This window comes from Salvelinus alpinus, chromosome 1, assembly GCF_045679555.1.
Source record: "Salvelinus alpinus chromosome 1, SLU_Salpinus.1, whole genome shotgun sequence".
NCBI classification, from domain to species: domain Eukaryota; kingdom Metazoa; phylum Chordata; class Actinopteri; order Salmoniformes; family Salmonidae; genus Salvelinus; species Salvelinus alpinus.
The window spans coordinates 35,603,562-35,617,661 of NC_092086.1; the positions used below are offsets into that span (position 1 = coordinate 35,603,562).

General features: G+C 45.6%; 1 protein-coding gene across 1 annotated transcript in view; it reads left to right on the forward strand.

Annotated features, from left to right (window-relative positions):
• LOC139574271 (potassium channel subfamily T member 2-like) overlaps nt 1-14,100 on the forward strand; it is a 69,757-nt gene that overhangs the window by 29,149 nt on the left and 26,508 nt on the right. Inside the window, exons 6-15 of the mRNA XM_071398692.1 lie at nt 826-874; nt 1,176-1,235; nt 4,915-4,989; nt 5,303-5,386; nt 6,015-6,109; nt 6,994-7,174; nt 10,809-10,973; nt 11,596-11,732; nt 12,463-12,526; nt 13,034-13,142. Coding sequence (XP_071254793.1) covers nt 826-874; nt 1,176-1,235; nt 4,915-4,989; nt 5,303-5,386; nt 6,015-6,109; nt 6,994-7,174; nt 10,809-10,973; nt 11,596-11,732; nt 12,463-12,526; nt 13,034-13,142 — 1,019 coding nt within the window. The remainder of the gene's footprint in view (nt 1-825; nt 875-1,175; nt 1,236-4,914; nt 4,990-5,302; nt 5,387-6,014; nt 6,110-6,993; nt 7,175-10,808; nt 10,974-11,595; nt 11,733-12,462; nt 12,527-13,033; nt 13,143-14,100) is intronic.

Consider the following 14,100-nt stretch of genomic DNA (forward strand, 5'->3'; position numbering starts at 1 on the left):
ATGTCTTGGGGCTGCTGTGAGTGTGTGCACTAGAGAGCCTGAAGGGGAAGTAAACAGAAACAATTTGAATTAGGAGTCTTGGGACTGATGATTTGCACTTAAAAGTGAACTTAGTTTGCACTCATCCAAAATGTACTTACTAGGAGTGGAATGTCCAGCGGTGTGGACTGAGATTCAAAGGCACGGGTGAGTGAGTGAGCGAGTGAGTGAGTGAGCGAGTGAGCGAGTAAGTGACCAACAAACCGACCGTCCAACTGACTGAGTATGTCCCAGATGTGACTGGGTCCTTGGGCTCTGCCTCCAGTCCTGCTCAGGGACATATTTATTTAATTGGCGGCTGGTGACACTGTGTAAACTCTGGCTATACATGGATAAGGAGTATGACAGAGTGTGCTTAATAAGGACTTTGGCTGGCCGTTGCTCCAGACAGCACACTAAGAGGACACACACACACTCCAGGCAGCAGACTCAGAAGGCAGCACTCAGGCAGCCATGATAAGCCCCGAGAGGCCTCTGGATAGAGCCTCTTTCTCACACAAAGCTGTAAATCTGCATTTGTGTTATCTGCGAATATTGATTGTGATGCATTTTCACAGAGGAAGTCTGGCAGCTGTAGTTCACAACCACTTGCTTGTGAACAACATAATTACAAGAGGCGTTATGTCGTTGGATTGATCATATTTGAAAGGGAGTCCTATTAATATTTGCCCCAGTTACATCTCCTTTTTCTTTTCTTCTCCCTCTTCCTTTCCTTTTTCCTCTCCCTTCTTTCCTCTCCTCCCTCTGTGTCATGTATGATGTGCTCTCTTTGTTCTGTGTCTGCAGGTCTCTTATCATCTGGGTGAATAGGCCTCTGCCTCTGTGGGCTCTACAGGTCAGACACAATGTTGAACTGTCATATTAACAAGGCTGTCTGCACGCACGCACACACACACACACGCACGCACGCACACACACACACACAGACATGCGAGCACACACACACACACACAGACACACACACACACACACTCTCTCTGGTTTATTGCTTCACTTTAACTTCTTATTGATGGAGTTCAATCATCAAAATGATGATTCCACCCACTCTCTGTCTCTCTCACTCTCTATTGCTGTTACTACTCCAATCTTTCTCTCTCTCTCTCTTTCTCTCTCTCTCTCCTTTCATCTCTCACCAGGTGCTTGTAGCTTTCATCAGCTTTTTCGAGACCATGTTGCTTGTGTACCTCAGCTACAAGGTGAGTGACTGTAAATCTGTTCCCTGTAAATGTACAGAATTATACTGGCACCAGAGTTGCCAACTTAATACTGTAATTTTGCTGTAATATATTTTACAGTACTATTTCCCTTACTGTAAAACAGATTACAGCATCCCAAAATTACAGTATTGCGCTGGTAACTCTGGTGCCAGGTCAATGCTGTAAATATACAGTGAAATTCTCACTGAAATCTAAATGTAAGAAAAACTATTAATTTGTACGTAAAATAAATATATTTAAATTGGTAACAATATTAACAACAAATTACACAAAATAATTGACTATAGAAGTAACAACAGTTAACACATATGTAACCAAATAAGAGCAACACTACAACACTAATTTTTAAACAATATTGTTTGCCTGTGTGTGGGGGGTGTGGGGAGACAGAGACTAAGAGAGAGAGGAAGTTCAAATTGGGATTGGGTACAATCGTAGACCTATGATCAGGGGTGACTCTATTTGGGGTAAGGGTGTTCAGAGGAGGTGAAACACACAACGGGACAGTTTGGACAGTAGAGCATCCAGGAGAGAGAAGTCAGCACAGAATCAGGTGTTCATCATGGGGCTCCGTAACAATCCTCTTCAGTTCTGATTTGTCAGCTCTTCTCACCCTTAGGACAAGCATAGAACAATACATCATAGAATGAGAGACAGAGAGACAGAGAGACAGAGAGACAGAGAGCACCAGGGATGGTACCCTGTGGGTAACAAGATAGGTGACAAGGGACATATCAAGCTGGTGTTGTGTGTGTGTGTACTTACCTCACTAGAGGTCATTCAAACGGAGAGCCCAGTGAACCCAATCACACAGGGTTGGGACATCTGAGAACACTGTGTCCCTGTGCTGTTGCCGTTCATGCTCTCCCTATTGAGTAGACTGTATCAAGGTGACATCTAGATGGCTACCAATATTACTTATTTATTGTGTAGGCTGCTATCCCACTTGAAATATAATCCTGGGACAGAACAAATTGGCCACTTTACTAGCTACCGCCGGCAACACTGTGTTACAGCTGCTCAGTGGCAAACACCTCGATACAATACAGGTGCAGTGCTCATTCGAATCCGCTTTGGTGGCTGGCGACTGGTGTAACGGCCCACGACGTGGTTTATGTGCAAAATTCAGCCTGTCAATCAGGAATAATAAACGTTGCGCAGGTAATAATATGGGTAATATCTTTTGAACTGCTAGAAACAAACCATTATCTCTGTAGTAACGGTGAAAACATAACAGTCACTAATCTGTGCTCAGTTTATTCTCTATGGCACTCAGAGGCTGTGGTGTACCTAAAAGCCTATAATCACAACAATTATTATCTGGGTTGTGTCAACTTGAGCTAGCTAACTAGCTGGCTAGATAGATAGATAGCAAACGTTAGCTAGGTTAGCTAAGAAAAATTTGCAGTAATTCAACTTCGGCTATCAATAAAAATACTTATTAACAAGTCAAGGTACCTACCTAGAAGCTGCTGAAAATATTCTTCCACTTCACAGCCGCTTCAAGAAGATATTTACTAAAATAGTCATGTGTCTCACCCGACAGGTTGGCGCCTGAAACTGATCATTTGAATCTACAGTAGGCATAAGCTATTAGTGTAAAAAAATACAATATGTTAGAGTAATTTTTACAGGAAGCTTCCAATTACAGTCAATAACAGCATTTTTGACCTGTTCACTGGACGTGCTACCTTGCTGTTTTCGACTCTCTCTCTCTACCGCACCTGCTGTCTCTAACTCTGAATGATCGGCTATGAAAAGCCAACTGACATTCACTCCTGAGGTGCTGACCTGTTGCACCATCTACAAACCACTGTGATTATTGTTATTTGACCCTGCTGGTCATCTATGAACATTTGAACATCCTGGCCATGTACTGTTATAATCTCCACCCGGCACAGCCAGAAGAGGACTGGCCACCCCTCATAGCCTGGTTCCTCTCTAGGTTTCTTCCCTAGCCACCGTGCTTCTACATCTGCATTGCTTGCTGTTTGGGGTTTTAGACTAGGTTTCTGTATAGCACTTTGTGACATCGGCTGATGTAAAAAGGGCTTTTTAAATAAACTTGATTGATTGATTGATTCTTTTTCAGCATTTTACCATAATACAGTGCTATCTACAGCATTAATGCTGTAAAACACATGTACTGTATTTTAATGGGAGTTCTACAGTGTTTTAGTGTTGAGATTACAGAAACTGAGTCCTTTCACAGACACTGCTGGAGATGGATAGCTATTTTGGTGCCCCACAAAACAACAAGCCTCAGTCTGTGTATGTCTATGTAGCTACATGTGACATGTCCTGGGGGAATGTACTTTATATCTCATCATTTGATCCTTTGATATATCCTTTGATATACAGTCTAGATGAAGCATATATCTGAGCAGGGCCATCTCCAGGCATAAGTGACGTAAGCGGTTGCTTAGGGCCCCCGGTACCCACATTTGTTTTGGGGGGGTGGGACTCAGTCGGGGTCTCAAATTACTGTTGAGAGGTAGAATAGTAGAATAACCAAGGTTCAATATTAAAATGTGGTTGTGTATCAGCAGTTTTTCTATTGTTATGTCAGTCACTGACTGTCACTCAATTCACCAGGTCAGCTAACGATTGTTAGATTGGTAAGTTAGTCTAGCCAGCTATCTAAACTTGTAGTAGTCATAATAATGGCCGAATACCGACCAAGCACGCAGGGCATGTGCCCAGTGGCCCTGACCTGCAAGAGGCCCCCATTGATTTTGTTGGTCACTTTCACTCAGATATCATTGACATGTGTAAAATTGCATGAAATGTGTTATAAAAATTGTTAAACTTCTCTCCGCGCCATGGCAAAATATGTAGAATTGCAGAAAGCTTGCTTTAAAACTGCACAATTTTATCTACTCACCCTGTCAAAATGTGTTTAATTGTAGGAAATTAACTTTAAAACTTAAATTCAAGAGGGGGGGCTGTCAAGAGGGGGGCCACTAAAATGCCCACGAGGTGGTGGGGGAGGGGGGGGCAACCAAATCGCGCTTCAGACCCCCAAAAGGCTCGGGCCGACCCTGTATTTGAGGAGCCTCAACAGGCTCTCCCTATTGAATGATGCATGAGAGTGACTGGGATAAAGGAATCCCCCCCCAGAGAGAGGCAGCATGTGATCTGATCCCTTCCCATGGAGGGTTACCCAGCATCCCTGCTCTTTGATGTACGTAGCAAACTGGCGGTGTGTCTATTGGTCTGTGGAGCTGCCACACCATGGCTCACACTGCCTAGCCTGCTACAGTGTCAGTCAGGGGGCGAGGAGGAGGTGGAGGTTTTAATGCTTAACCTCATCGATATCTCTGTGGACATACACAAGGCCTGGCTCTGGCTGTCCACCCACACAAACCAGGTCTCCGGTTAGCTATAAGCAAGCTGTGGCTGAACACATAAAAAAGCGACATGATATTTGACATCTTAATTGTACAAGAAGCTTACAGACTGAAACCTGAGTAATGCCTCCGTTGTAAGTGGAAGTGAACAGGTAGCAAAGGAGAGGCACCCTTGTCCGTGTCCGTGTTCAACAGGGTAAACGTGGCCATCTCATTCACAAATCCAGTCAAAGGAACACTTTATCTGGTAATCCCCGAAGTTGCCATGACAATGGAGTTTCTCTGACCTCTGTGTGTTGTGTTTCTAGGGCAACGTTTGGGAGCAAGTGTTGCGTGTTCCCTTCATCCTGGAGATGATCAGTGCGGTTCCCTTTGTGATCACTGTGAGTCCAATCAAACGCATGCATTATGGAACATTATGCCTAGTGAGCAATTTGTTCTTTGATCGTGTTGTACAGTAGTTTCAACCCCGTACAGAGAATACATTTCATACAATATATAGGATGTTGCATGACTGTGCTCAGTAAAATACTCTGCCCTATGTTGTTGCTGCAAAATGCTCCTTCCCCCACTGGCTATTTTTCCCTTCAATATCTCACCAAACTTACAAAAGATATGGACCTTTGATGAGGCATGATGATGAATAAATGCTGTTAGCACTCACCAAAACACAGACTAAATCTCTTTCTCCTTCAGGTGATTTTGCCCTCCCTCAGAAATCTGTTCATCCCTGTGTTTCTCAACTGCTGGCTGGCCAAACATGCCTTGGAGAACATGATAGTGAGAAAATACATATTTATTGCTCAGTTTATGTCACTCCATCTCACAACTGTTCTCTCAGGTGTCTCTTTATCTCATCTCTTCCATTGTTTCTTTCAGATTAAATCTCCGCACCTCTTAAAAACATTGCACTGTTCTCTCTTCCTCTTTATACCACAAGTTTTGACTCCCACTCATTTTTACAGATGTAAGTGCATGTATTCTCTATTATTTTCTTGTATTATACACATCATATTCCTTTTGTCCTTGTCCCTCAATTATCTTTGTTTTCTTCTCTGGTTTTTGGGACATTATGAAGATGCAATGGCTTTGCACTTATCCTCCCCACATCACAACACTATCTTTTTCTTATCACCCTACTCTCTCGCTCTCTGCCCATGTTTCTTTCTCTCTCTCTCTCTCTCTCTCTCTCTCTCTCTCTCTCTCTCTCTCTCTCTCTCTCTCTCTCTCTCTCTCTCTCTCTCTCTCTCTCTCTCTCTCTCTCTCTCTCTCTCTCTCTCTCTCTCTCTCTCTCTCTCTCTCTCTCTCTCTCTCTGTGTCTCTGTCTCTGTCTCTGTCTCTGTCTCTGTCTCTGTCTCTGTCTCTGTCTCTCTCTCTGTCTCTCTGTCTCTCTCCTGCTGTGTTTCAGAATGATCTGCACCGGGCCATCCAGCGTACTCACTCAGCTATGTTCAACCAGGTCCTCATCCTCATCTGCACCCTGGTCTGCCTCATGTTCACCTGGTGGGTCACCACAATCACTGCTAGCAATCACTGGGAGGAAGAGGGGGGTTTTCCTCTACTTGAGCCCAATGGCAGGTATAGGAGTGGTGTAGCAGTATTGAGAGGTTGGTAGAGGCTAGCTTTGAGTAATAGCTCAGGCTGATATAGCGTAATATTAGGTCCTGGAGGTCTGAAAAGCTTCCTGGATGAGACTGTCTGACCTTATCACTACTGACAGCACAATGTTGACTCAGCCGGCCCTTCAGCTCTGAGTAAACACACACTAGTCATATACACACAGTGCACAAACACTTTGCGCACACACTGTCGACAGATGTGCATGCCCGCACACACTACGCACGCACGCACGCACGCACGCACGCACGCACGCACCCACCCACACACACACACACACACACACACACACACACACACACACACACACACACACACACACACACACACACACTGGTCCCTCTGGTCTTCTCATGCTTACTTCCTCCTTCCCACCTGTCCATCTCTCTCTCCTCCTGTTCCACCCCTCCCCCTCTGACTCACCTCTCAATCCCCATCATAATTGGCTTTCTCCTTAATCGCTTCCCCTTCTACGTCAATCTCTCTTCACCTCTCCATCACCTCCATCCTTCTCTTCTTCTCTCTTCAACAACTCTCCTTTCCACTGTCCCTCTTCCCCTCCTCCTCCTTTTCCTCCTCCTCCTCTCCTTCCTCCTCCACCTCCACCACCTCTGTCCTCATCCTCTCCATCCTCCACCTCCTCCTCCACATCCTCCTCCTCCATCTCCACCTCCTCCTATACCTCTTCCTCCTCCTCCTCCGCTTCTTCCTCCTCCTCCACCTCCACCTCCTCCTCCTCCTCCTCCTCCACCACCTCCACCTCTCCTCAGTATATGTGGGATCCAGCACCTAGAGCGAGCAGGAAACAACCTGACTCTGTTTGACTCGCTCTACTTCTGCGTGGTCACCTTCTCTACTGTGGGCTTCGGTGATGTCACGCCCCAGATATGGCCTTCTCAGCTGCTAGTGGTCATCATGATCTGTGTGGCGCTCATCGTGCTTCCCATACAGGTGAGGCGATAATCACAATGCTGCTGTTGTTGTTGTTTTCATTGTATTTTTATGGATCATTTAGCTTGTGCTATTTTCCAGTATTTCTCCCTGATGTATTCCCCGCACATAGGGCTGAGGGGAGAATCCGACTGAACAATAATATTGTACATCAGATATTCAAATTACACAGAAGAGCATAGTGTCACTGTTTCAGTGAATCTGTCATTTCCTGCCCATAGTAGTATCCTTCTCCTCTCCCCATGTCCCATTACTGTCATTTCAGTTGTGATAATAGGAACCTTTTATGTATGTATATATGTATGTATGTATGTATGTATGTATGTATGTATGTGTGTGTGTGTGTGTGTGTGTGTGTGTGTGTGTGTGTGTGTGTGTGTGTGTGTGTGTGTGTGTGTGTGTGTGTGTGTGTGTGTGTGTGTGTGTGTGTGTGTGTGTGTGTGTGTGTGTGTGTGTGTGTGTGTGTGTGTGTGTGTGTGTGTGTGTGTGTGTGTGTGTGTGTGTGCGTGTGTGTGTGCGTGCGTGTGTGTGTTGCGTGCGTGTGTTGCGTGCGTGTGTTGCGTGCGTGTGTTGCGTGCGTGTGTTGCGTGCATGTGTTGCGTGCGTGCGTGCGTGCGTGCGTGCGTGCGTGAGCCGTTGTGCTCTGGGAGGCATGTTTGAGCAGGACAGGAAATGGCACACAGAGCCATGTAGCCCTCTCACTCCCTCTCCCTGTCTTTCATCCATAAATACCCCCTGACATTTACTGGCTGCCCAACACCTCCTCACCCCCTCTGAGTGTGTGGGTTTCAGCCATGTCTGCTGACAGGGAGAGGAGAGCCTCCAGTCTCGCTCCCTGCCACCCAGCCTGTCTGATGCATGGGGATGCCACAGAGCACATTAACATGCAGTCAGCCTCCTGGTTCAAATATAACCAACTGTTTATCACTATTATCACTACCTACCTACTGTCTGTCTATCACAACCTCAACCCAACTACTGTCTGTCTATCACTACCTCAACCCAACTACTGTCTGTCTATCACTACATCAACCCACCTACTGTCTGTCTATCACTACCTCAACCCACCTACTGTCTATCACTACCTCAACCCAACTACAGTCTGTATCACTACCTCAATCCACCTACTGTCTGTCTATCACTACCTCAACCCACCTACTGTCTGTCTATCACTACCTCAACCCACCTACTGTCCGTCTATCACTACCTCAACCCACCTACTGTCTGTCTATCACTACCTCAACCCACCTACTGTCTGTCTATCACTACCTCAACCCACCTACTGTCCGTCTATCACTACCTCAACCCACCTACTGTCTATCACTACCTCAACCCACCTACTGTCTATCACTACCTCAACCAAACTACTGTCTGTCTATCACTACCTCAACCCACCTACTGTCTTTCACTTTCACTATCACTACCTCAACCCACCTACTGTCTATCTATCACTACCTCAACCCACCTACTATCTATCTATCACTACCTCAACCCACCTACTGTCTATCTATCACTACCTCAACCCACCTACTGTCTGTCTATCACTACCTCAACCCACCTACTGTCTATCTATCACTACCTCAACCCACCTACTGTCTTTCACTATCACCACCTCAACCCACCTACTGTCTATATATCACTACCTCAACCCACCTACTGTCTACATATCACTACCTCAACCCACCTACTGTCTATATATCACTACCTCAACCCACCTACTGTCTGTCAATCACTACCTCAACCCACCTACTGTCTGTCTATCACTACCTCAACCCAACTACTGTCTATCACTACCTCAACCCAACTACAGTCTGTATCACTACCTCAATCCACCTACTGTCTGTCTATCACTACCTCAACCCACCTACTGTCTGTCTATCACTACCTCAACCCACCTACTGTCTGTCTATCACTACCTCAACCCACCTACTGTCTGTCTATCACAACCTCAACCCACCTACTGTCTGTCTATCACTGCCTCAACCCACCTACTGTCTGTCAATCACTACCTCAACCCACCTACTGTCTGTCTATCACTACCTCAACCCACCTACTGTCTGTCTATCACAACCTCAACCCACCTACTGTCTGTCTATCACTGCCTCAACCCACCTACTGTCTGTCTATCACTGCCTCAACCCACCTACTGTCTGTCTATCACTACCTCAACCCATCTACTGTCTGTGTATCACTACCTCAACCCACCTACTGTCTGTCTATCACTACCTCAACCCACCTACTGTCTACATATCACTACCTCAACCCACCTACTGTCTGTCTATCACTACCTCAACCCACCTACTGTCTTTCACTATTACTACCTCAACACACCTACTGTCTTTCACTACCTCAAACCACCTACTGTCTGTCTATCACTACCTCAACCCATCTACTGTCTGTCACTATCACTGCCTCAAACCACCTACTGTCTATCTATCACTACCTCAACCCACCTACTGTCTATTACTACCTCAACCCATCTACTGTCTGTCTATCACTACCTCAACCCACCTACTGTCTGTCTATCACTACCTCAACCCAACTACTGTCTATCTATCACTACCTCAACCCACCTACTGTCTATTACTACCTCAACCCACCTACTGTCTGTCTATCACAACCTCAACCCACCTACTGTCTGTCTATCACTACCTCAACCCACCTACTGTCTGTCTATCACAACCTCAACCCACCTAGTGTCTGTCTATCACTACCTCAACCCACCTACTGTCTGTCTATCACTACCTCAACCCACCTACTGTCTTTCACTATTACTACCTCAACACACCTACTGTCTGTCACTATCACTGCCTCAACCCACCTACTGTCTGTCACTATCACAGCCTCAAACCACCTACTGTCGATCTATCACTGCCTCAACCCACCTACTGTCTTTCACTATCACTACCTCAACCCACCTACTGTCTGTCACTTTCACTGCCTCAAACCACCTACTGTCTTTCAGTATCACTGCCTCAAACCACTTACTGTCTTTCAGTATCACTGCCTCAAACCACCTACTGTCTGTCACTATCACTACCTCAACCCACCTACTGTCTATCACTACCTCAACCCAACTACTGTCTGTCTATCACTACCTCAACCCACCTACTGTCTGTCTATCACTACCTCAACCCACCTACTGTCTTTCACTATCACTACCTCAACCCACCTACTGTCTATCTATCACTGCCTCAACCCATCTACTGTCTGTCTATCACTACCTCAACCCACCTACTGTCTGTCTATCACTACCTCAACCCACCTACTGTCTTTCACTATCACTACCTCAACCCACCTACTGTCTATCTATCACTGCCTCAACCCATCTACTGTCTGTCTATCACTACCTCAACCCACCTACTGTCTGTCTATCACTACCTCAACCCACCTACTGTCTTTCACTATCACTACCTCAACCCACCTACTGTCTGTCTATCACTACCTCAACCCACCTACTGTCTTTCACTATCACTACCTCAACCCACCTACTGTCTATCTATCACTGCCTCAACCCATCTACTGTCTGTCTATCACTACCTCAACCCACCTACTGTCTTTCACTATCACTGCCTCAACCCATCTACTGTCTGTCCATCACTAATTGCACTAATATAATTCTTCCCATCTGTAGTTTGAGCAGCTGGCCTTCCTGTGGATGGAGCGCCAGAAGTCTGGGGGGAACTACAGCCGATACCGGGCCCAGACGGAGAAGCATGTGGTGCTGTGTGTCAGCTGCCTCAAGATAGACCTCCTCATGGACTTCCTCAACGAGTTCTTCGCTCACCCCAGACTGCAGGTCTCTCCAAAAAACATTAACTAGGGCAGGGATGGGCAACTTTGATGGGGGTGGGGGCCACAAAAAATCTGATCTCATCATGAGGGGCCTCAGTGACTCGCTGGTCTGCGTACCCACATCTATATCCACACATGCAGTCATGCAGTCAGAGCCGACCCTAGCCTTATGGGGGCCGTAAGCAAAATGTTGGTCCCCCCTTTAGCTACCCTCCCCTCTTGACAGCAGAGAAAAAAAAGCTACGTTTTAGAGTTAATTTCCTGCAATTCTACACATTTTTCCATTGGGAAGATGAGATGTGACTAACGTGTGTGTGCGTGTATTCATGTGTGTGTGCGTGTGTGTACATCTCTGTAATCCTCTCCAGGAGCTGAAGCAGCTGAGGTTAAAACAGGGGATTCAATCAGCATTAGCATAGGTCAAACAACATGTTTTATTTTCAGAAGCAGCTGGGTGAGGGTGTGTACGTGTCTTCATAATTGACTGAGTGTGTGAGAGAATATTTGTGTGAGACCCTCTCTGCCCTCCCATTAATCCCAGTGTGTGTGTGTGTGTGTGTGTGTGTGTGTGTGTGTGTGTGTGTGTGTGTGTGTGTGTGTGTGTGTGTGTGTGTGTGCGTCTATAGGACTACTACGTGGTGATCCTGTGCCCAGCAGAGATGGATGTCCAGGTGCGGAGGGTCCTCCACGTGCCCCTGTGGGCTCAGAGGGTCATCTACCTGCAGGGCTCCGCTCTCAAGGACCAAGACCTCATGAGGGCCAAGTGAGTCCCCTGCATCGGGCCCCCACTCAGGCGCCCCAAATTACAGCCATGCTACAGGGGCCCCAAATCACAGTTATGTTACAGTGAAAGGAAGGGGGATACCTAGTCAGTTGTACAACTGAATGCATTCAACTGAAATGTGTCTTCTGCATTTAACCCAACCTCTCTGAATCAGAGAGGTGCGGGGGGTTTCCATAATCAACATCCACGTCTTTGGCGGCCGGGTAACAGGTTACCTGCCTTGCTCAGGGGGCAGAACGACTGATTTTTGTCAGCTCGGGGATTCGATCCAGCAACCTTCAGTTACTGGCCCAACGCTCTAAACACTAGGCTACCTGCCGCCCCTCCAGGGGCCCCAAACTAAGACATGCAACAGGGGCATATCTCATAGGCTATGTTTGACAGTTATCAGGGCAGATAGCAGTTACAGTACACTGGCTCTGTTAAATAAAGACAGCAAATAAAATGATTGTATTTTCTCCTCCTTGTCTCTTCTGCTCCCCTGGTATTAACTCGCAGTGAAGTAGTGTGTGTTTGAAGGATAAATGTAGTGTTCTATTGTCCTGTTCCTCCTTTGTTCTCTCTCAAAAACATGACAACAACAACATCCACCCCCTCTCTCTCTCCTCTCATCCTTTCATCTCCTGTTCCTCTCTCCTCCTCCTGCCTCTATCTGACCTGTGTCCTGTCTTGGCCTGACCCCTCCTGCTGCTCTACTAACTGGCTGTAGGATGGACGATGCTGAGGCCTGTTTTATCCTCAGTAACCGATTCGAGGTGGACCGCTTCGCTGCTGTACGTTCCTCAATCTCCTTTTAATACTTATAATCTCCACGCCACCCTCCTTCTTTTCCTGTCCTCCACTCTTCTTTCCCTCCTTCACAGCTTTCTCTCTTTACCTCTACTATATTTTTATAAAAATGTAAATGATCATGTTAAGAACTATTTCACAGCAATTATTTATCTTCTTATTTTACCCTGCCTCCTATTTTCCTCTCTGCATTGCCGTTCTTAACACACTGTTTCACACCTGTGACATAATTACGGGAATTTGAGGGAATTTCACTTTCTGGTGTGGCTATAGGCGGTTAGTTCTGTTGAAAGCTCCGTGGCCTAGTTGAAGAGGCTTATCAGGGGGATTATATATAGAGGAGATACAATCTGTGACTGTGGTGGAGCTACTGGTGCTGCTAATGATTTGAGTCTCTTTCTTGCTACTCTATCCCATCCTCCCTCTCTTTCTCTCTCTCGCTCTCTTTCTTTCTCTCACTTTCTCCCTCACTCTCTCTTTTTCTCTACCAGGATCACCAGACCATTCTAAGAGCCTGGGCGGTGAAAGACTTTGCCCCAAACTGCCCCCTGTATGTCCAGATCCTCAAACCTGAGAACAAGTTCCACGTCAAGTTTGCAGGTCAGAGCATTGAGTGTGGGATTCGTTGGGATGGCTGAGCGTGTGCATGCATAGTATGCACATGTGTGCGTCCGTACGCCTATGTGTGTGCAATTGTGTGCCTATGGGTCTTTTTATACATAATGGGGCCAATGTGTGACATTGGGATAAATATTTTCAAATGGTTTAAAAAAAATAATAATGTAGTTTCACATTTGTACTTAGAGGAATAAAAGGTAATATATGCAACTTGGCCCATAACTCTACCTACACAACAACATAGACCTAGGACTACACCTCCTTTAAGCAGGGTTCATACACACATTGGCAAGTTAAATTCAAGGACTTTCAGGGACCCTTTCAAGTACTTAATTGTAATTATCATGGACCTCAATGTTATACAATTGTATATGTTATATAATTGTACTTATAGGGCCTACTATAGAACCCTCCCTCCCCCCAAAAAGCTAGCAAAAAGTGTCAATAAAGTAGACCATTACCACTAAAAATAATGCATTTTTTAGGCCTTGCAAATGCATTGATATTCAAATTATTATTACATTATAAAATATGTGAGAATAATGTGGACATTGCCTGACTAAATAAATTGGATGCATGCACACACAATACATCCATGAATAGCGGTAGCATTACAATCTCACCACCGCTTTTTATATACTGACAAAGTAACCAATAACCAGGTTCCTTTTTTAATGGAAGGATTTGTATGTATGGTCAAGTTGAAGAGAACATTAGATGTTGTCGTCATCATAATAACCGCACATGGTTTTACAGCAACAGAGTAGTGCAATGCAACACCCTTTAATTGAAGCGGCGGGAAACAAACGAAAGTGACCACATCTCTCACAAAAACTGATCAAAAATGAAATCACAGATAATGAATTATGAGGGAGCAAGAGAACTTAGAAATTGTCTACAATAATTACAAGGACTTTTCAAGCACAGAACTGAGGAAATG